The sequence below is a fragment of the Myotis nattereri genome (assembly GCF_964212035.1).
Source record: "Myotis nattereri genome assembly, chromosome: 11".
In the NCBI taxonomy this organism is placed as follows: domain Eukaryota; kingdom Metazoa; phylum Chordata; class Mammalia; order Chiroptera; family Vespertilionidae; genus Myotis; species Myotis nattereri.
This window is the reverse complement of record NC_138086.1, coordinates 57,603,522-57,627,651: the sequence shown is the minus strand read 5'-3', so window position 1 is coordinate 57,627,651 and position 24,130 is coordinate 57,603,522. Positions and strand designations below refer to the sequence as shown.

The 24,130-nt window shown below is 37.5% G+C and overlaps 1 protein-coding gene across 1 annotated transcript in view; it reads left to right on the top strand.

Moving 5' to 3' along the window:
- Positions 1-24,130, top strand: part of MACC1 (MET transcriptional regulator MACC1) — a 45,588-nt gene that overhangs the window by 13,919 nt on the left and 7,539 nt on the right. The window contains exons 2-4 of the mRNA XM_081101701.1: positions 9,013-9,135; positions 10,817-12,846; positions 16,097-16,285. Of these exons, the coding sequence (XP_080957827.1) occupies positions 9,021-9,135; positions 10,817-12,846; positions 16,097-16,285 (2,334 nt within the window). The 5' untranslated portion in view covers positions 9,013-9,020. The remainder of the gene's footprint in view (positions 1-9,012; positions 9,136-10,816; positions 12,847-16,096; positions 16,286-24,130) is intronic.

Sequence of the window (24,130 nt, the reverse complement as noted above, 5' to 3'; positions counted from 1 at the left end):
TAATATTTTACTTCCCAATTTCCAGAACAGTGAGGCATTACTAATAATAAACTATTCTTGTGTAGCTAAGTTATATATGTACATACATTTATACCTACATCTGCCTATCTTACTATATATTCAGATATGAACACATATTAGTATTTTTCAAGTTTTTGCTTTGATAAACAGTTCATACTTTGTACACAATTCTCAGTTTATGAAATTGACCACAAAAACCCACTATGATTCCCTGAAACATTAAAAATTAGATGTAATAAACTGTTGAGAATTTAAGGGAAACTCCTGCTTTACACATTGGATGATGTGGCATAATGTGTGTTCCTTTCCTTAATCTTATCAGTTCCACCAACCTTTTCCTGTGCTCCTTCCCACAGCAATTATTGGTGCATGAACATTTTGTTCTCATTTAATAGCGACTCACCATTCATATTTACCCTCTGTCAAGAGGTCCGTTTGCCAGATGATATATAAATGATTCATTCACACCAGTGTTCTAAGTTCAAACCAAGGAAGACTGTGGGTGTACACAAAATGTTTGTCAGAGGGTTTTGTTTTTTTCTCTTGGCAAAACCTATTGGGAATCTTATAATTATTTCTATCCATAGCAGTGGGGAAAGTGTTGACTGAAAAGATTGGTTATCATATAACACAGTAATTTTTCAATTATCCTCTTTAGAGAAGTGAAAAGAACATTATCAGGTTGAACAATCAATTAAGCTAAAATAGCAATTAAAATTTCACAGTAATTTTTCTTCTTCCTCTTTTACAATATTCCTTAAGCATCTTTGTCAGTAGCCACTCATTATTCTTGCTAAAACCAACAGAATTGGCACAGATGTGAAAAATAAAACAGATAAGAATTATCATTTTAAGCAGCTATTTAGTGTTAGCTGGGGATTTATGGTATTTAATTTAATCTTTATAGTAAGGTTTGTTTCAAAAAAAAGCTTCATTGAGATATAATTCACAAACCATTACAACAACTATTTAAAGTAGGTATTTTATATTCTGTTGGTGAGAAAAGTGATACTCAGATCAGTGAATTCATTTGTCAGCTTTGTTTTGAACCCATATCTGTCTAATTTCAAAGCCTGCATTCTTCCTACTGTACCTCGGGGCCTCCTTTGTTACTCTTGTCCCAAGAAATAATGTCAATAGCTGCTAAAATGCCCTCTGAAGAGTGAGGAAGAGGGGGTAGTCCTTGTTTGGTAGGATATATAATTCTAGGGGAGCATGAGGCTAGAGACCACTTTATTTCACTCTCAGTGAGTTAAATGTTTCATTATTTTTGCTTCAAAGTCTTAAAATCTAAGCTATTATTACTTGTGACATGAAATAGCATCAGAGTTTTAAAATAACTCATATTTTACTCTTATAGAATTTGTGGAATGGGTAGAACTAGTTATTCTCATATCCTCCTTCTTAAGAAGTTCTGATCAGGAGATGACAGTTTGATTTCTGAACCTGCTACCTTGGGCGATTCATTTAGTCTCTCTGAAGCTCACTTTTGTCATCTGTAAAGTGAGCCTTCTTCATCTTTCTAATAATGCTTTTTGCTTTTCTCCATGAGCACTTATACTTGTAGTCATTTCCCTTGGGTCTGAAGGCTAAGGGTTTCCAACTTCAAGAACCAGGACTGGTTACATAATTTGCAGTGCTCAGTGCAAAATGAAAATATGGGGCTTGTTGTTAACCACAATATTAAGTATTTCAGGATGGCAACAGCAGACCATTACGCCAAGCATAAAGACTCTGTGAGAAAGCGACCCTGTATGACTGCACAGATCACATGTTCATGTTGTGGGCCCTGCTGTGAACTTGGTGAAGATCTCCTGGGATGATGAATGAGGCTTGGTGTTCCCCGGCAATAAGCCCAAGGCATAGTCCCAAATCTTACTTCCTTTGGAAGGAAGGTCTGACCTATCCGTAGGAAGCGCCGTGTAGGTTTCAAAAGCTTGTTCTCTAGAGTCTGTTATCCCTAAATTGAAACCATGGCTCTGCTGCTTAACACCTATACAATCCTGGGCAAATAAATCCCTTAAACCTGATTTCTTTATCTTTAAAAGGGGACTAATGATAGAACAAACTTTTTAGAATTGTTGCAAATTATAAATGAGAAAATTCATGCATGGTATTGGGAATATAGGAAGCACTCAATAAAAGCCCTTATGATGGATTTTTTTTTTGTTATTTTACAGCCCTGAAATATTCCTTTGTGAATCTGGTGAGAGTCCTTACATGTTCCCTTCCAGAATGAGGTTTCTGGGAAGGTTCTTTGGCTACATCATTTAGCTGGACATAAAATAATTTCTGATCTACTGTTTCTCTGTTTCTGATTTGTGCTCACTAATACGATGTTATCCTGCACAAATATTTTAATTTTCCAAAATTTCAGTTCTGCCAGTGCTGGAAAGATCCTGAGTATGAAGGAAGTGATAGTTTGACATGCTGATATTAACAAAATAACATATTGACAGGATGTTTTGAGTTACCAAGATTGGAGGCATCATCAAAATTATTGTGCATTGCTAATACAGCTCAATGCACCAGGGTCCCTGGAGAATCTTATAAAGCCTTTTTTTAAAAAAGATAAGTGACTTCTGTAATTTTTTCCTGTTAGGTATTTTAAATCTTTAGTAGTAATGACCAGTGATAAACTGGTGGTGGGTATATACACTACCAATCAGAAGATGCCCATCAGAAGATGCCCTAGCAGAGGTCGGCAAACTCATTCGTCAACAGAGCCAAATATCAACAGTACAACGATTGAAATTTCTTTTGAGAGCCAAATTTTTTAAACTTAAACTATATAGGTAGGTACATTGTTATTAACTTAATTAGGGTACTCCTAAGGCTTAGGAAGAGCCACACTCAAGGGGCCAAAGAGCCGCATGTGGCTTGCGAGCCGCAGTTTGCTGACCACGGCCTAGAGTAACATCCAATGAGACCATACACACCATGATCCAGTAAAAGCTTCATACACACCAGGGAAGCATCATCAGTTGGTTATAGTTCCTTTGTGATCCACTCAGGCAGTCACATATACAAGGGAATGCCAACCTATTTGGTTAGGTTTGGCCTTAAGGAAATGAAGGAATCCACCTCTCCAATAATTGCTCTTCTGACATTTTAGCATTTGCTGTCACCTATAAGAGTTATAGCCTGTGCCAGGCCAGTGTGACTCAATGGTTGAGCATCAACCTATGAACCAGGAGGTTACAGTTCGATTTTTGGTCAGAGCACATGCCTGGGTTTCAGGCTCGATCCCCAGTGGGGGGCATGCAGGAGGCAGCAGATCAATGATTCTCTCTCACCATTGATGTTTCTATCTCTCTCTCCCTCTTACTTCCTCTCTGAAATCAATAAACATATTTTAAAAAAGAGTTATAGCTTGCATGGAAGTACTTTTAATATTACATAGGTCAAGAGTTAAAAACAGTATAGATCATAGAAACATAAAGGAGATCCGAGGTATTCAAGGACTATTTGGAAATTACTTTGAACCTACTGGATAGCTGAAAATAGCAATTTTCACTATATACTAGCCACCATAAACATGACTTCAAAAGAATACATTTTAAAGAAATAACTATATTAAACAGTATTGCTTCTCTGGTTATTATTTTGTAAACTCACGCCCCTCCCCCCCCCAAAAAAATCTGAGATTTTTTGCTAATTTGTACACTTAGTGAATATTCTCAGTTATTTAAAGCCTGGTTTAAACAGTAAACTAAATGAAAAGCAACATTTTATTCATCTTTTTATGGAAAAAATAATGAATCATGTAGAATCAGAATAAGTTTGTTGGAAAAGGCATATTGTCAAGAATGTTGTCCCCATTTAAGTGAGTAGTAGACTGCTCCTTTACCACTTACTCATTCCAACAAAGACTGACTCATGCTTCTTTAGACAAAGTTTTAAACATTTCTATCTAGGACAACAGTTGCCACTGAGTATAAAGTTAATTGGGAGAAAACACAGGGAAATGATAAATGTGGTTGGCTATTTGCACCTGTGTAAACAAGCACTACCCTTCACAGGTGGGCCTTCTGGTCAAGGGCTTTCCTCTTATACCAGCTCCCCCTGTATTCATAGGAAAAAACCCAGATTTAGGATGATGTCCTGTGAGGTTATGTGTGTGAGTGTGTGTGTGTGTGTGTGTGTGTGTGTGTGTGTACATAAAAAGATTGGGAGGAGACTAGTGGGAGCAGCCAGAGAATAGGGAGAAATCCGCTTAGCCAGGGAAAGAAATTAACATGGGGGTTTTCAAAATGTGGTGCTCAAAACATGGCCCCCAGAACTACAGCATCACACCACTGGGTCACTTGTTACAAATACAAATTCTTGGGTGCAAGATGAGAAACGCTGGGCTGGGTCCAGCAAACAGCGTTGATCAAGCGCTCCAGGTGATTTTGGTACAGCTGAGATTTAGGACCACTGGCTTAAAGGACAGTGAAGATCTGCTTGGGTGACCAGAAAGAATTTTAGCTAATCATCAACTTGTGCCTTCGTTTCTGAAATGTTATGATTTTCCAGAATCATAGCTGCATAAGGCACCATTCCTGGTGTTTATATGGGTGAGGATTCCTAACTATTTTGACTGGATTATAACTATTTTTTTACATCAAGGGCTGTTTGTCTCAAAGGAATCCTAGGTATAAATTTTCTTTCTGCTTGTTTCTCCACAAGAAATTAGAGTTTAGGTAGATCCATCTAAATTGGTTTTCAATTGAAAATGTACTTTCTCTTTTTGAAATATACTTTTGCATCTAAATTTTTTCATATTTTATGTTTATTTGCTTAATTTTGTTGAAGGATGTGAACTTAGTTTTCCTATCTCAAAGTTTTAGCTACCTGAGGCGTCCTAAGGACTCTTAGATTTTGACATTATAGTTGGTAAAATCAACCACAAAATTTTGAAGATCTGCCAGGAAACTTGAGGTTTCAGTGCAAATTGCATATTGCATAATTCAGCTTTTCGCCCAGTCTTTCCGTGTAGTTTCAACTATCAAAGGAAAAAAACTGCTATTGCCCCATTTGATGTTTTAAAGTATGGTACCTTCTGAGATAAGTTTTGCATTTGCTTATTCATCATGTTTGGAAAATATGCCTTTCCTCTCCTTTTCTTTCCTCCCTTTTTCGTCCTCTCTTCATTTAATTTGCTCTTTATACCAGAAAAGGCTTGATTTCTTTTAAAAATGAAATAAACTTCTTGGAAGTAAAATGTCAAATACTTGAAAGATGAATATCACAAAAAAGAAGAGTCAACATTGAAAGACATGTGGTTAACACATGAAGGAGAACAAGAAGTGAGGAAATTAGCATGAATGTAAATTTGAACTAGAAGGTGGTAGTCTCAGAATATACTTGAGTCTGACAAGGGGTTACAATGTCCAGCTCTATGGGGTAGCTATACTGTGTATGAGTAATTATTTCTGAGTTAATCACTCACCAGCTGTTTGACCTTGTAGGTTACTTATGTCTCATTGCTGCTATTCATTTTTGCACTCTGTAAAATCTGATTTAAAAAAACTTTTTAGCAGGATATAAAATTAATATTCAGAAATTTGTTGCATTCCTATCCTATATAATAAAAGCCTAATATGCAAATTGACCAAACTGCGGAATGACCAGTGGGCAGGGGCAGGGCCGGCAAGCGGGTGGCAGGCCAGCCAAGGAGGGTGCCAGCAGGCAGAGGGAGGGGACGGAGATTGGGGAGCAGCAGCAACCAGCAGTGGTGGCTGGGCGATGGGGGTGGGGCTGGTGCTGCCCCCTGGTGGTCAGTGCACTCCCACAGGGGGAACGCCACTCAGCTACAAGCCAGGCTGATGGCTGGCGAGTGCAGCGGCAGTGACGGGAGCCTCTCCCACCTCTGCAGCAGCGCTAAGTATGTCCTACTGGCGGCTTAGGCGCGCTCCCCTAAGCTGTCAGTTGGACATCCCCCAAGGCCTCCCAGACTGTGAGAGGGTGCAGGCCAGGCTGAGGGACCCCCCTGAGTGCATGAATTTTTGTGCACCGGGCCTCTAGTACACTAATAATGAGTAACCAGAAGGAGGAATTTTAAAAAAAATCCCACTTACAATTGCATACAAAAGCATAAAAAACCTAGGCTAAGTTTCAGTTTAGTACATTTTGATACTTTTAGTTGTAATTTATCTGTGTTCATAGTTACATGGTACTACTGTATATTAAGACACAATTTCTTTATCTATTCATATAACAAAGGATATTATAGTTGATTTCACTTTCCTGTTAATATAATATAATGAACACACTTATGTATATCTTTTCTAATGAACATATAGAGGTTTTACTAGAACAAATAAGTGGGATTGGAATTGTGGGGAGTAGGTTGTAAGCATCTTTCCTAGACAATGCCAGATTGATTTCTATGCGGTTGTACCTATTGATACTTCCAATAGGAGTGTATAGGGTTCCCCTTTGCCTGACATCTTTGCCAATAATTGGTGCTGCCAGATTTAAATATTTTTGCACATTTGATTGGTACTAATTGTATCTCATGTGGTTTTATTTAGCATTTCCCTTATTATTAATAAATAGAGCATATTTTATTTATTTAGGGGTCATTGTGTTTAATTTTTCAGAGAAATGCTTGTTCAGATATTTTCCCTCCAAAATTTTTAATAATGTTTTTATTTTGCTTAGTGATTTGTAGAAATCTTGATATATTTTGGAATTTAGTCCTTTTTTCTTCTTTAGTCACATGTAATGGGTATATCTTCTCCCATTTTTTGCCTTGTGAGGGTGAGTCTACTTCTGGGAGTATTCTGTGTGTTTAGTCTAATTCTGTTCCAATTTCATATTGTCTTACTCAGCACTTATTTACAATGAATGCTGGTATCTGTGGTGTACATTATTTTTGTAATCTTCTTCTGAGTTATTTTGAATATTAGCCCTTTGCTTTCTGTTTTTTTCTTTTTTGTGATCTTTTTTATTATTAGTTTTTATAAAATGTATTGGCATGACACTGGTGATAAGATTATATAGGTTTCAAGTGTACATTTCTATGCTATTTGATCTGTATATCACATTGAGTGCCCACCACCCAGAGTCAAATAATCTTCTGTCACCATATATTTGACCCCTTTACCCTTTTGTACTCCCCCATTCCCCTTCCCTCTGGTAACCCCCTTCTTCTCTGCCTATGAGTTTCAGTTTTATATTCCACATGGGTAGGGTCCTAGGCCTGGTTGGCAATCAGGGCCGATTGGGGCTTTCCTTACCCTGAATGCCAGCTGATGACTGGGGGCCTTCCTTCATTCTGTGCTGTCCCCTGGTGGTCAGTGTACATCATAGTGAGCAATTAAACTCCAGGTCTCCCGGTTGAACTCCTGAGGGAACAATTTGCATATTAGGATTTTATATATATAGATAAGAGTGAAGTCATATGATTCTTAGCTTTTTCTGACTGATTTCAATTAGCATAATATTCTCAAGGTATAATATATACATTCTAAAATAGCATAAGGACTTATAAACACACACACACACATATATATGTCATATGTTATATACACACTAGAGGTCGGGTGCACAAAAATTTGTGCACTTAGGGGGAGGGTCCCTCAGCCCGGCCTGTGCCCTCTCGCAGTCTGGGACCCCTCGGGGTATCACTACCTGCTTGCTCAGGCCCGCTCCCTAGGGAACTGGGCCTAAGCTGGCAATCAGACATCCCTCTGGCAGCCCGGGAACCCTTGGGGGATGTCCACTTGCCAGCAGGGAGCAGGCCTAAGCTGCAGTCAGACATCCTTAGTGCTGCTGAGGAGGTGGGAGAGGCTCCCCCCACCACCGCTGTACTGGCAGCTGTCAGTCTGGCTTGTGGCTGAGCAGAGCTCCCCCTGTGGGAGTGCACTGACCACCAGGGGCAGTTCCTGCATTGAGCGTCTGCCCCCTGGTGGTCAGTGTGTGTCATAGTGACCAGTCATTCCCAGTTGTTCTGCTGTTAGGGTCAGTTTGCATATTACCCTTTTATTATATAAGCTAGAGGCCTGGTGCCTGGGTAGGGGCCAGCTGGTTTGCCCTGAAGGGTGTCCCAGATCAGAGTGGGGGTCCCGCTGGCGTGCCTGGCCAGCCTGGGTGAGGGGCTGATGGCTGTTTTCAGGCTGGCCACATCCCCTTCAGGGTGGGGGTCTCCACTGGGGTGCCTGGCCAGTCTGGGTGAGGGGCTGAGGGCCGTTTTCAGGCTGGCCAAGCCCCCTTTAGGGTGGGGGGTTCCCCACTGGGTTGCCTGGCCAGTCTGGGTGAGGGGCTGAGGGCCGTTTTCAGGCTGGCCAAGCCCCCCAGCAATGGAAGCTCCCAGCTTCTCCTTTTTTTCTTTCTTCTTTTTTTTTCTGGGATTTATTTACCTTCTATAATTGAAACTTTGTTGCCTTCATTGGACCTTGGAGCCAGCCGTGACAGGTGTGAAGCTTGGCTTCCTCCATCACTGGAGCAACCAAGCCTCCTGCCTGCTCCAACTCTGTGGCTGCTGGCCGCCATTTTGGTTGGGTTAATTTGCATATAGTCACTCTGATTGACTGGTGGGCGTGGTTTAAGGCATAGTGAAGGTGTGGTCAGTTTGCATGTTTGTCTTTTATTAGATTAGATAACGTTGTGATTTTTTTTTTTTTAGAACTGAATTGATGTGTAGAAGGACTTGGGGAAGAATTCCAGTTTTGTGATTTTTTAGTCTTAGTCATCAAACAGGGAATGTCTATTTATTGAAATTTGCACTTCGCTTTTAAAAAAATTATCCTTGGGATTTTCATTATTACTTTTTTATAGGATTACAAATGCATTTCTAGATCTTCTTTTTTGCATTAATCCAGGATCTGAGTATTTTTCAATGAAGTGCTGATACTTATCTACTCTAGCATCCTACCAGAAAGAGAGGACCTACGGAGAGTATTTTTATATGTAATTTTCTACTTAAATATGTGTGATTACCTTGAGTTTGGTTTCTCTGATAACATATATATGCTTACATGTTGTCTATTTTTCACTTTGTAGGTGGAAAAATGTTAACCAGTGAAAGAGCCCATGTTTGGTTAGGAGGAATTTCACGAAGCATATCTGAAGGAAATTTGATTGACATGGAAGCCCAAAAATCATCCAAAAATTGCAATATCACAGGTATGGGAATGCATAATTGTTGTGATCTTTTCATCCAGTACTAGCAGCTATTGCAAGTCTACCTCTGAAAAGTGCTACAAAAGATGAAAAGAATTAGAAAATCCCTAATTATCATAGAAATATTTACACTATTATTAAAAAGAACAAAATAGTGGAGGCAACAGATTACAATAAATATTATGAGGAGGCAAAATTCATTATTAAATGAGTGCTATATATAATACCAGTAAATATATAATGAATTTGGGGGTTGAAGTCATCTCTAGAGGTTGGAGTGAGCTATGAAATCTTTATAAAGCATAAAAGAACTAAATTTATCCTTAGAGGAAAAGTAGTTTTAAGAGTTATATGTAACTGGTTTGATGAAAGTATAGAAATAGGAGAAATACAACTTTTTTTTTCAAAATGCATCTTCTAAATTTTAATATATGCCACTAATAACTTATTTCAATCAAGGTAATAGTTCTATAAATATTAAAGTAAAAAAGTCTGACAGTAACATATATATATGTATATTTAATAAAAGAAAGTCTGACAGTTTACTTGAACTCACTTTTCTCTTTTGGTTGGCCTCTTGGCTTTCATTTTTCACTAAAGCAGTACTAGCCACACAAAGTCCACAGAATCATTACCACTGTTTATTGAGAAATGACCAAGTCTGAGTAGCTCTCAACATAAAAAGGACTTCAATATTTGTGAGATATGTAGAAATTCTTTACAGTTGATATTTGACTATTTTAATGTGTTGCTGATTCTTAAAATACTCTTTTCAAAGCAATGTTTTTATTTCATAGTGGTAAACCTGTTCTTTGTCATGTTAAACTTGAAAATCAAAGCTGAATGCTTTCCTAATCTGCTGTTTATTATATATGAAAATTTTTAAAAATATATGTTTATTGATTTCAGAGAGGGAGAGTGAGATAGAAACATCAATGATGAGAGAGAATCATTGATCAGCTGCCTCCTGCACACTCCACTTTGGAGATTGAGCCTGAAACCTGGGCATGTGCCCCGACTGGGAATGGAACTGACTACCTTCTGGTTCATAGGTCAACGCTCAACCACTGAGTCATGCTGGCCAGGCTTTGATGTAATTAAAATCTATCAACAAAGTTGTCAGGAAATAATATTAAAAATGCATTGTCTATTTGGCTTATTATTTTTAAGTTATTTTAATTATTAACTGATAATATTTGATATTTTTCACATATTGAGTATTATCAGAAAAGAAAAAAATTAATGAATAATCTAGATATATTGAGACCAACTATTTAATGTTTAGACAAAAATCTGGGTAATTGACTAAATTATTCTGTTTGTTCAGAGGTTTTCTTTTGTGAAAGTCAAACACAAAACAATAAGGCATAAGTAAATCTAGTCTGGGTCCTTTTGAAGGAAGTGTGTTAAATTGATATCTAAATTGTTAAACATTTATTTATTTATAAATCATTATGTCTGAAGATAAAATAGCATGACGTATGGTCAAAATGAACTGGTGGAACTAGTTCCATTTTCTCACAGCATGAAAAATTATCCAAATTTAACATTAATTTTGCAGTTCCTATTATACTGTCAATTAAAAAGTCTTGAATTTTTAATAAAAATTAATCTTGGTTGTATCTCACAATGACACTCACTTCTGTTTTTTCCTTGTTTTTGCTAAAATGCCGCAAATGTCCAGACTCAAGTTTGCTTCTCAATTGGCCAGATGCTTTCACACTTCACAGCAATAATGTTTCCAAAGCTACAAATCCATTCTGGAATGAACTGTCTGCTTCTAACCCATTTTTGGATGATATAACTCAGCTAAGAAATAACCAGAAGAAAAATAATATTTCCATCTTGAAGGAAGATCCTTTTCTCTTTTTAAGAGAAATTGAAACTGGAAATTCTTTGGATTCCTCTGGTGATGAACTTGATGTGCATCAGTTGTATAGGCAGTCTTCCTCAAGGAAATCAGTGAGATCTAAAAGTGTTTCAGAACTTTTGGACATATTAGATGACAAAGCACATGCCCATCAGAATATACGTAACTCTGACCAGATCCTGGAACACGACTTAGAATGGCTTCAAAATGATCGAGAGGCTTATAAAATGGCGTGGTTAAGTCAACGCCAGCTGGCCCGCTCCTGCCTGGATTTGAATATAATTAATCAGAGTCCTGGATGGGCCCAAACACAAGTTGCGGAGACTGTGGTAGTTTGTAAGTTAAACCACCAAGGAGGGTCAGTACAATTACCTGAATCAGATATCACTGTTCATGTGCCCCAAGGTCATGTAGCTGTGGGTGAATTCCAAGAGGTATCGCTAAGGGTTTTTCTTGATCCTCCACAAATGCTTAATCATGATCTTTCATGCACTGTAAGCCCACTGTTGGAAATCATGTTAGGCAACCTTAACACAATGGAAGCCATTTTGCTGGAGATGAAAATCGGGGCTGAAGTGAGAAAGGATCCTTTCAGCCAAGTCATGACAGAAATGGTGTGTTTACACAGCCCGAATAAAGAAGGCCCTTTCACAGTGTTAAACAACTGCTACATTTATAAAGACACGATCCAAGTCAAGCTAATAGATTTGAGTCAGGTGATGTATCTAGTGGTTGCTGCACAAGCTAAAGCTACTCAGTCACCAGCTGCCACCATCTGGGATTATATACACAAAACCACCTCAATTGGAATTTATGGACCCAAATATATCCATCCCAGATTCACTACTGTTTTCACAGTTTGTGGACACAGTTATATGCCAGGAAAGCTTACAATCTCTGATATTAAGAAGGGTGGGAAAAACACCTCTCCAGTTGTGTTTCAGCTCTGGGGGAAGCATTCATTCTTACTTGACAAGCCACAAGATTTAAGTATTTCTGTTTTTTCATGTGATCCTGGTTTTGAAGTAAAGATAGGAGAAAGGAAAGAACTTAAACAAAAGCACTTGCAAGCAAGTCAAGTAGTTCATCAACAATTTTTATTTTCTTTAGTTGACTCCAGAAAAATGCACTTGTTTGTTTTCCAGGTTCAGTTGGGGCCTCCCAATGGTAGACCAGTGACACAGTTTTTTATCACTACACCTGATCCAGCCCCAAACCTAAAAAGACACTTAAATCTGCCAGGTAATTTGCAGAAAGAGAAAGAAATCAAGTCTGCTCCTTCATTACCAGCAGTGTATGTTAAATACCCTACATTTCAAGACAAAAAATTAAACTTTACCAAATATGGAGTGACTCTGAAGACAGTGCTAAGACAAAACAAGATTGACTACTTACTTGAATATATCAAAGGGGACACAATAGCTCTTCTTGGAGAAGGTAAGATAAAAGCCATTGGGCAGTCCAGAGTGAAAGAATGGTATGTGGGAGTCCTGCGAGGTAAGATTGGACTTGTACACTGCAAAAATGTCAAGGTGATTGCAAAAGAGCAAGTAATATCAATGTCAGATCGTGTCTTCACAACCAGGAACCTTCTTGAACAAATTGTCCTGCCCTTTAAAAAACTGACTTATATCTACTCAGTTATATTGACTTTGGTGTCAGAAAAAGTTTATGATTGGAAAGTTTTAGCTGATGTCCTGGGTTACTCACATCTGGCACTGGAAGGTTTTGAACGAACACATGCAGACAAAGAATCAGAAAAAGTTTCTTATGTTTTAAAGAAGTTAAAGGAAGATTGCCACGGAGACAAGAATACCAGAAAGTTTCTTTATGAGCTTGTTGTGGTGAGTATTGCTTGATCATAGTAATTAATTTACCATAGAAAACTTTATTAACTTGGTGATATTTATAACCAAACATATGAGAGGAGATAAAAAATCCTTAGCATTCTCAAATAATTTGAAGTCAATTTACAGTATATACATATATAGCTTTTCCTGCAAGACCATATAATTAGTTTCTTAGATCCAGAAACTAGTCCCATAGGATCACCTTTTAAAGGAAGATTAAAGTTTCTGTTTGTGCTAGAGCATATAGTTAAGAGATTATTTTTCTCTCCCAAATATTTGAATAACTCTTAAAATATCAGAAATTCCAATTACATGAATGAGAGCAAACTGAAACAAAACTAATTAACTTGGCCTTTGCTATAGGTCTGCTTTTTAGTGGTTTTTACAAAACATATAGTCAATGTCCTCTACTTTAGCAATTTAATATTCTTCTGATGTGATTCATCAGAATGCCAAAATAATATTGCTTATTCTCTTCTTAATCCTCATGTTTTAGTAGAACTCACAGGATCATTTTTTTTCCTCATAATATTCAACCTAGTATAAGGCTCAGTGGAGAGTTATAAAGAAGATGATCAACTATTTTGCCTTAAAAAGAAAATTTGGTATTTTATAAAAATAAGAAAAATCAAGAGCATACTTCTAATAATTTCTAAAATGTGAATGTATAAATAATAATAAAAGCCTAATATGCTAAGTGTCTGGTCATCCAGTCATCTGTTCAACCAATCAAAGCATAATATGCTAATGATATGCTAAGGCCGCTCAACCACTCGCTATGATGTGCACTGACCACCAGGGGCAGACACTCCAACCCATAGGGGTCCAGCTGACGGGACTAAATGAGACAGGCTGGACATGGCCTGGAGCCCTTCCGCGGTCCCTCCCCAGCTGGCTAACCTCCCACATCCCTTCCTGGCCCCAATCGTGCACCAGTGGAGTCCCTTGGCCTGGTCTGTGCCCTCTCACAATCTGGGACCCCTCGGGGGATGTCAAAGAGGAGTTTATTCAATGATATTAACAATAATTTATGTAATAAAGAAATAGGAATATTTAAAATATTTCTTCTCTTTCAATTATTTTGATGATTCTACAGTAATACTGAAAGGGTTAAATTTTAAAAGCCCCCTATGCAGTTGAATGTATAGTTTTATGGTGATGTGCTGCAGTATCACTTAATCTGGGCCATTTAGAGTCATTGGCTGATCTACAAGGTCAAAGCTGCACATATATTTTGCAGTAGCTCATTATCTCTCATAGTTCATATACTGCATGAAGATTTGAATTGAAAATTGCTTTGTTGAACTTAGTGGCAAAAAATGTAATATTGGCCAAATGGTCTGAAAGTTTAAACCTGACTGTGTTGATGTATGATAATGAGTAGCTTTGGTGACAAACTAGACAGTGCTGGTGGAGGGCTTAATTCAAGGATGTAGTTGCTAAAAACTCCCAGGGTGTCCCAGGGGAGGCTTCAGGATTTCCAAATGGAAGGGGCTTAGGTGTGGTTGTCTGACCAGAAGATGATGGAAAATATGGTATAGAGGCCACCTCTTGAAACTTAATTTGCAAATAAGTATATATTTTTCTTGGATTGTATCCTAATTTGGGGTAGCTGGATTGGAGCTGATAAAGATTGTGGGTTCTAAACTCTGTAGTCATCTCTAGACATTGAGACTGACTGTCCTTATATACTTGCAACTTGATACTCTACAAAGTACTTGAACATCTGATTCAACTTTCATAATGATTATAGGAAATTAGATGGGGTGTTATTAATGCTGTATTTATTTTTAAAATCATTAAAATAGAGATACTTTTGAGATTTACCTAAAGTCCTGTAGTATGTGGAGCTGGTCTTTAAACTCGGGTTTTGCATTCTAAGTGCAGATTTTTCCCCTTGAAACAAGAAACTGAGATAAGCATCGCTAATCCCACTCCTCAGTTTAGTAAAAGAACCTTAGGGGCCTGATGGCTCAGTACTACTTCTCCCTGTAGTTATAAATCCTCACTATAAATGTATGGGCTATGTACTAGTATAAAGACCATGGGTAGTCCTTCTAATGGTTCCATGGGAAAGAGCCGTCTGTGACCTTACTTGGTCATTCATTTTTACTTATTGTTTCATAATGATAGACAGTGTTTTTAAGTGCAATTAAATGATGAGGAGCCACCCAACATTTTTTTTTATTTTGCTTATTTGAACAAAAAAGAAATGTGGATAGAGTTAATCCCATATTTTAAAAATATATTCAAGGCAAAAAAGAAACTCATGGACTTGTTTGAAATGTGTAATGATTGACAAGGCTTAGATGCCTAATTAAGGAAGAGTCTGATGATATTACATTTTGCATTATAGAAGACTGAATGTTTTATCTTTAATACCTTATGGTTTATATTAGGCAAAATTACACTAGTGATGAAGGGAGAGGGATAATTTTTTTAAAGTTATTATTATCAATAGCTTTGTTCAAAGTTGTGGTAGTGTCTCATTTACATGCAATGGCAGAATTCTGTGAATTTTAAATCACATTTTAATGAAGAATAGAATGTTTATTGTCACCAATGTGCTCGCTCCTCAGAGAAATACTGTAGTCAATCCTCTGATAAGGAAAGGGATTATTTTTTGAAGAGTGAATTATCATCCCTGAATTGATCAACTATAGACCCTTAGAACCTCAGGATGTCTTTAGAAGTGTCTAGTTCAGTGATGGCGAACCATTTGAGCTCGGCATGTCAGCATTTTGAAAAACCCTAACTTTGGTGCCGTGTCACATATAGAAATTTTTTGATATTTGCAACCATAGTAAAACAAAGATTTATATTTTTGATATTTATTTTATATATTTAAATGCCATTTAACAAAGAAAAATCAACCAAAAAAATGAGTTCGCGTGTCACCTCTGACACGTGTGTCATAGGTTCGCCATCACTGGTCTAGTTCAACATCTTCCTTTTGCAGTTAAAGATATTAAGAAACATATTAGTTAAGTGGTTTATCCAAGGCCCTATATTTAGCCACTGAGTTAGCCCTAAATCTCCTCTAATTTTGGTCCAGCTGTGTCCTCTGTACTTTGCTGGTTGGATTTGCTTAAAAGTAAATCAACTTTTTAAAATTTAGGAAACTCAAATATATGTGTGGTGAAAAATAGGATGCCAGTTTTTAGATTATGTAATGAAAAATTGAGTTTCTAGGGAAAAGCCCACATTAGTTGCTTTTAATTGTGACATGTAATTCTTGCTGCAGGCCCTACTGAAGATGGATTGCCAAGGGATAGTAGCGCATATCATCCAAGAGGCTGCGCTCCTGACTTCAGCTGTCAAGCTGGGAAAAGGCTGGAGGGAACTAGCTCAAAAGCTAGTACGATTCACAAAGCAGCAAGTGGAGGCATATGAAATTCCTCACCGAGGAAAAGCTGGAGCTGTTGCTGTGGAGGTAATATTTCTGTTTGTCTACTTCAATAGTGAAAAATTGCAGACCAAGTAAACCAAATGTAGTCAATCCTGAACCACTTACATGGATAAATTGGGGTTCTGTTCTAGAGGACCCCTAACTGAAGTCACAGTCCCTATAATCATTGATATTTTCTGAAATATGCACCTATCACTCTTTAAAGGCCTTTCAAATATGCATTGAGAGCCTGTAAAATATATTGATGCTTTTCTTATTGGATTGCATATTAACATGGCCTTTAATCAAATGAATTGACCAAATTGGATAGCTAGTCAGTTATTAGGCAGGCCTAGAAGAATTTGAGGCAGAGAACACATAACTTTGAAGGGAGGAGATTGGACTTAGTCAGGGCAAGGGAAAATTATACAATAATAAGTATTTATCAACGTTAGGCAGAGACTTAGTAATTTGTGATAAATAATATTTGGTGACAATAAGCATTAAGAGGGTGGATGGTAATGATAAACAAAGATCTCTAAGAGCTTCATTGTCTCTTTGACAATTTTGTGTATAATAGAAACTATAGACATCAAATATAGAATGACAGCACATAACACAAAGTAATATTTATCTTGCAAATATTAAATTAAATAAAATTTAATTTTTATTAATATTAAATGTATACTGTTAGGCATAAGTTAGATACATATTTGCTCTATTTAGCAAATAAATTGTGACAATTTTTATGACTTAAATAAAAATATTCCAGTGATGAGCACCTATAAAATGCTCTGTATTTTTCTCTCACATGAGTGTAAGCATTTTCAAGATATGTATTTCAGTTAAGGGAAGATTATCTCTCTTATTAGTGATGACTTGGTAAGAGGCAGAAGCTGTGTTCTCCACTTCCTTTTGGGGCATAGAGCTGGAAATTAATAGAGCTGGAGAAAATTTTCTTACTTTGAAGCAACTATGCTAGCTGGGTGTGCAGAACAAAACAACCTTTCCATGAAGGGACAAGAGTCAAATCAAGTCAGTTGAATCCAGCATGTGCAGTGGAGGTCTCAGCAGGATGGCTTCTGAGAACCTAGGGCCTACCTCTCCTTTAAACAAGACCTTTCAGCCAAGAGTAGCTGGAGGCTGACATATTTCCTCCTCTTAGACTACATTTATCTCTGTACCCTAAGAAGTCCCTTACAACTTACAAATCACTTTTTACTGAATGAGCTAAAAGATGAGGAATTTATAAGAAACAAGAACAACAACATTTAGGGGGATATGCTGCTCTGATATATCAGTTAACTGATGAGAAAGTTGTCTAACTGAGATATCACTGCACACCTATTCTAACTGACAAATCCAGAACACTAATAGCACCAAATGCTGTTGAGGATATGGAGCAACAGGAATCCTCATTCGTTGCTGGTGAGAATGCAAAATGGTACAGCCACTTTGGAAGGGACTTTGGCTGTTTCTCACAAATGAAATATACTCTTACCATATCTTCTATTTGTGCTCCTTGGTATTTACCCTAAGGCATTGAAAACATGTCTACACAAAAACCTGCACATGAATGTTTATAACAACTTTATTTATAATTACCGAAATTTAGCCCTAGCTGATTTGGCTCAGTGGATAGAGCATTGGCCTGCAGACCAAAGGGTCTTGGGTTAGATTCTGGTCAAGGGCATATACCTCAGTTGCTGGCTCCTTCCCAGCCCAGGCCCTGGTCGGGGCGGCACATGCAGGAGGCAACCAATTGATGTGTTTCTCTCACATTGAGATTTCTCTCTGTCTTTCCCTCTCTAAAAATCAATGGAAAAATACCCTTGGGTGAGGGTTAAATATATATATATATATATATATATATATATATATATATATATGCATATATATATATGCATTTACCAAAATTTAGAAGCAACCAAGATGCCTTCAATAGGTGAATGGATAAAATGAACTTGGAATATTATTAAGCACTAAAATGAAACAAGTTATCCATGAAAAGACATGGAGGAACCTTGAATGCATATTACTAAGCAAAATAAGCCAACCTGAAAAGGCTACATGCTGTATGATTCCAAATATATGACATTCTAGAAAAGGCAAAACTATGAAGACAGTAAAAAGATCAGTGGTTGCCAGGGATTGGGAGGGAGGGATGAATAAGAAGAGCACATGATTTTTAGGGCAGTGATACTATAATGATGGATATATGTCACTATACAGTTGTCCAAACCCATAGAATGCACAATACCAAGAGTAAATCCTAATGTAAACTACGGACTTTGGGTGATTATGCTGTATCATTGTAGGTTCATCAATTGTAACAAATATACCACCTCTGGGGAGAATTGTTGATAATAGGGCGGCTATGCCTATGAGGGGCAGGAAGTATATGGGAAATCTCTGCGCCTTCCTCTCACTTTTTCTTTAAACCTAAAAGGTCTGTTAAAAATCTTTTTAAAAATTGTCTAATTGAAAGCAGGAATTTTTTTCTTAATAAGTCTCTGTTTTTAAAAAGGTTTGTTGAAAGTTATTTATCAGAGTTATTTATTCTCTCAGCTATGTTAAGCATCTGAATTCTCTCTAATTATGGTTGTTTATAGTTTGTCTTTCCCCAAATCTTGATGGAGGCCAAACAGCCTACTTTTCCATTATTTACATTTGCACAGCCCGAATCCCAAATAACTAAGTCTGTGCCAAAGTTAATAAATTCTCAGAAGCAGAAAGGAAAACCCCTAGGTGTCTTTTGAGGGACTAATGTTTGTTTAATTCATTGTGATTAATACTAACCATCATCATTCTGATCCAGGTTATTAAATTCTTAAAAATAATCCATAGTATATTGGCCTAAACCACCCCAAATAATCTATGGGAATCTTTACCTGTTAGGCCACTTAAACTAAAGAGTAAATCTATGCTAATTTCCATCCCCCTGGAAAAAAAACATGGCTGCATAATTTTTTCTCTCAGGAAGGAGATGATTCTTAAATATGATCAATTTACAAGTCAAGTAGTTGATTTGCAAACAAACTGATAGTAGTTCTGGGTAGGGGACTCAGAGGAAGGAAAGTGGAATTGGGCTGGGGAGATAATAATGTCTCATATTTCCTTTATCTCACCACTTCAGAGGGCACACATTCCGAAAATTTCCAATGCCTACAGTCCAACTCTCTCACTCACTTTCCCTTCTCTTCAACGTCTCCTTTTCCCTTTGTTCTATTTTTATTGTATCTAACATTTATCTAGCACTTACTCTGTGCCAAGCACTGTTCTGGTCACATTTCAAAGATAAACTTAATCCTTTGAACAAAAACTTGTGGGTCGGCACTAATATTATGTAAAATGTAGGGAGGCTGCTACTTGCTTAAAAGCATGAGTAGAACCATTTTTTTAGAGAGCAGACCTTTGACTTTGGGGTCCTTGTGCTTTACACTCTTCCCACCCACTCCCAATCCAGTGTGGTGGCTGAATGACAGAGCTGGTAGACGTGGTTAGGATGGGGGCTTTAAGCATCTCATTTCACCTTTTTTCTTCTTTTCTCAAGTTATGATACTACTAAAATTTGCCTGAACATCTTCATCAAGCCTCAGGCCAGTTAAAGAATGGAGATTATTAATAGTATGTTTGTTAGATTTTTGTTGAGTATTTTGGCCATTTCTTACTCTTTTATAAGATGGGGGGGGAAAAGCCTCTCTCTGGGGACTTCTGAGAAGGTCACTTTTTAAATTAATCATCTCCCTATATTAAATTTTAATAAATATTACTCAATTTTTCTAATGACATTGCAATTCCTACATAAAAACAGAACTATAAAACTTGAAATATGACCGTTAGACACTTATGCTATGCAAAGATGTTTAATTGTTGCCAAGGTTTTCCTGTGAAAGTTAGTAAAAATTGGAGTTTTTATGAAGATATTTAAACCTTCTATTTAAACAAAATAGGAATCAATAAAATATTAGAAAAATAGCACATTTTTTTTAATTTATTGCTTAAAGTATTACAAAGGGTATTACATATGTGTCCATTTTATCCCCCCGCCCTAGACAGTCCCCTAGCCTCCCCTATCCCCCAATGTCTTATGTCCACTGGTTATGCTTATATGCATGCATACAAGTCCTTTAGTTGATCTCTTACCCCCCTACCTCCTGCCCCCCAACCCTCCCGGCCTTCCCGCTGCAGTTTGACAATCTGTTTGAGGCAGCTCTGCCTCTGTATCTATTATTGTTCAAAAGTTTATAATGGTCTCTATTATCCATGAATGAGTGAGATCATGTGGTATTAGAAAAATAGCACATTTTTAAAAACGGTTGGCTTTTACAAGGGGCAGTGCTGGGGATTTCAAAGATAAGATATTCACAGGCCTAAATTAGGTACTCTTCACTTAGCCCTCTGGGGATTATGACCATATCCTAGCAACGCTCTCCCATTGGCCCCCTGCCTAAGAATAGATTATACTCTTTCCATCTTATTCAGTATGGACACTTATTCACCAAGGACACTAAAAGTTCACTTCCACCTTTAAGATACCTTTTACCAATGCTTGCCTCAACCACAGGCACCCATCAGTTGAGGCTGATTTCTTATCTGACCTGCCAGAGTGGGCCACCCTCCCTACGGAAGCCCAATACAGTCAATATTTCTAATTACAATAGTTTTTTTCCTTCTCAGAAGCCACTCACCTAAAGATTTAGAACTGGCAAGGTACGTTTATGTCTTTTTGTGGTCAACACTTAAACAGGGAGGATCTAATTCTCTGTTTTATCTTCTAGCCGGAATCTGTCCTTCCTCATTTATGACTGGCTTCTGTAGTGTTCAGAACCCTTTATTCTAAGTCCAGATAAGACATGGGAGAGTAGGTCAACCTCAAATAGCTAATTTTATTGTTTAATAAGTTAAAAAAAAATTCTATATGGAATTCCTCCTGCTTGTTTAGTATTTTTTCCCCTCTGTATATTTTCTCTTAGTATTTAATTCAACCATACTTAACACATCCCCAGGGACTTCAGTTCTCAGCATTGGAGCATTAGGAGCTAAAGAAAACACAACAATGAAAAATATGATTTTTTTCTCTAAAGCCAACTTTTATTTGGCCTGGGAATTGTGATAAACTGTTATATTTGAATTGTTATATTTTAAAGAAGTATATGGTTAGATGCTTTAAAAAGTGAAACTAAGAATAAGAATGATAATAGTTGTACAATTTATTGTATATGAACTGAATATGTGAACATTTTCTTTACAATATCATTTATTTCAACAAACTTTCTAAGGAAGACATTATACCATCTGCTTTTTATAGGAATGCAAACTAAGAGAATGAATTTGTGTAAGTTATTCAGAGTAACATGGGTCTTAAGTGACAGAATGAGGATTCAAATTCAGGTATTTTATGCACAGTCCTTTCCACTGTGCTCTACTGATAATCCCTTTCAGAATTAACTAAATGAAAAAGATCAAAGTTGGGAGGAACCATCAGGGAACACGGCCTAATCCTGAAGGATGGGAAGCAGTTGAATAATTGGAGAGGACTAGATGGGGACCTCAGTGACTTCTTGAGACCAGTAAGGAGGATATGTGGGCTAGAGGGTAGAGTTTATCCTAATAATTATTGGGATATGTGGTTAGATATATTTTTTGATGTTGGTGGAGGAAAGAGTCTCTAATGATTGCCACAGCATAGAGGTTAAGATTTCTTGTCTGGATTCAAGTTGCAGCTCTACCATCTATTAGCTCTAGGACCTTGGGAAATTTACTTAACTTTTGTAGGACTCAACTTTTTTCAACTGAGGCAAATAATATTCTTTTACTCATCAGATGTTTGGAGAATTAAAAGATATAATATATGTGGCCCTGGCCAGGTAGCTCAGTTGGTTAGAGCTTCATGCTGACACACCAAGGTTGCAGGTTTGATCCCCGGTCAGGACACATACAAGAATCAACCAATAAATGCATAAATAAGGGAACAACAAATCAATGTGTTCTCTCTCTCTCTCTCTCTCTCTCTCTCTCTCTCTCTCACACACACACACACACACACACACACACACACACACACACACACTTCCTCTCTCTCCCACTCCTCCCTCATTCCCTCTCTCAAAAATAAATAAATAAAATTTTAAAAAGATATATGTGAAATATTTGGGACAATGCTTTGCAGATTATAATAACTAAATGCATTATTATCTGTTATTTTGACTAAGAGGCAGAGGTGAGTTTGGCAACTGGATGACGTTGAGTGATTTTGGAAAGAGAATGAGGAACTGAATGGTAATTTTTAGTAAAATGGCTGAGAGTAACAATAGAAAGAATGCAGGTAAGGGAAAAGTCAGCATGTCTTCTGAGAAACTGGCAGGATTGTTATACATGGAAACAAATGAGAAAAAGTCTTGGCTGGTCAGCTTTTTCTTACTGGCTTAACACCATTTCATTTTCCTTGGAAAATATCTCTTTGCAAAAGGTAAAAGGAATGTCCTTGGACTCGAATGGTTTTTTTGGCTCATGTGGCAACTCCCAGATTCTGCTTACGAAGACGTGGCATTGTCTGCATCTGCTGGAACTGGTTCAGTTCTAGCCGTGGCACTGAAATCTATAGTTTGCTGTTCTTCTCAGTAAGACATATATTTGCAGTTTCTTTAAAAAGGGAAAAGTATTATATGGAAATGTACCTACCAGTGTACATAACAATTCCCTAAATCTTTGTTGTTTGTACTAGAGATTTGGCATAGTGACATAATATTTAGATTACCATTGTCTAGTTTTTACAATACTTTACCTCTGCTGCTAGTCTTTAATTCCAAAAGACTCCATTATTTGGAATGATGGAACAAAGAAAAAAGAGATCACAGCAAAATTAAGGGGGTTAAGCATTGTATTCCTATGATATTTTATTTAATTATACATTGAATGTCTCATCACCACTCTGAATATCAAATAGAAATAGTAATCACATTAGGTTGAATATTATGGAGAGATTTTAGAATGGATTTTGAGACACTAATACTTGATTTAGGTATTTTATATCGAGGTTTATTAAGGAACACAAACAATAATGAATTTCGGAAAACCAAAGTCCACCTATGTATAAGACTCAAATCAGCGCTTATTCAAACTGCTTAATATTGAGGTAGATTCATGGGAATACCTTAGTGAAATGGCCCTAGATTTATGGCTAGGTGACCTGGATTCCTTTTCTAGATGTTTGGCCACAACTTTGTTATTTAATGTCATTTCAAGTACAAACTCCAGTTAGCATTAATCAAGCACCTAGTGTGTGCCAGGACCTGTTTACTTTGTATACTTGGCAGTGCTTTTATGGCTTTGGGTACCCTTCCTCTCCACCCTCTATTTTATAGTAGGAGGAAATAAGGCTGTAGAGAAGTTTTGCAACTTATCCAAGATCCTAGAGCTAATAAGTCAAGAGTCTAGATTCAAACCCACGATGTGGTTCTTTAAATCCAGAGCTCTTACCACTATCCAGGGTGGGGCAAAAGTAGGTTTACAGTTGTTTGTATGGAAAATAATGCAATAACTAATCCTATATAATAAAGAGCTAATATGCAAATGATTGTCATGCCCTCATGCCATCACACCGTGATGCTCTCACGCTGTCACAATCCATCACCAGGAGACTGCGTGTGCAGCAGGCATGCACAGGTGGGCGAGGACTTGATGCTGCATGTGTGACGTGGAGGCGGGTCCTGGTGGCTCTGCGTGGTGAGGCCTAGGGGTCCCGCGGTTCCACACAGCATGGAGGCAGGACCCCTGGCTCCGGCCTACCTCTTTGGGGCAATCCATTGAGGAGCCCCAGATTGGTGGATAGGGCCTACCTCTTTGGGGCGATAGATCACAGGGCTCCCGCACTGTGAGAGGGCATAG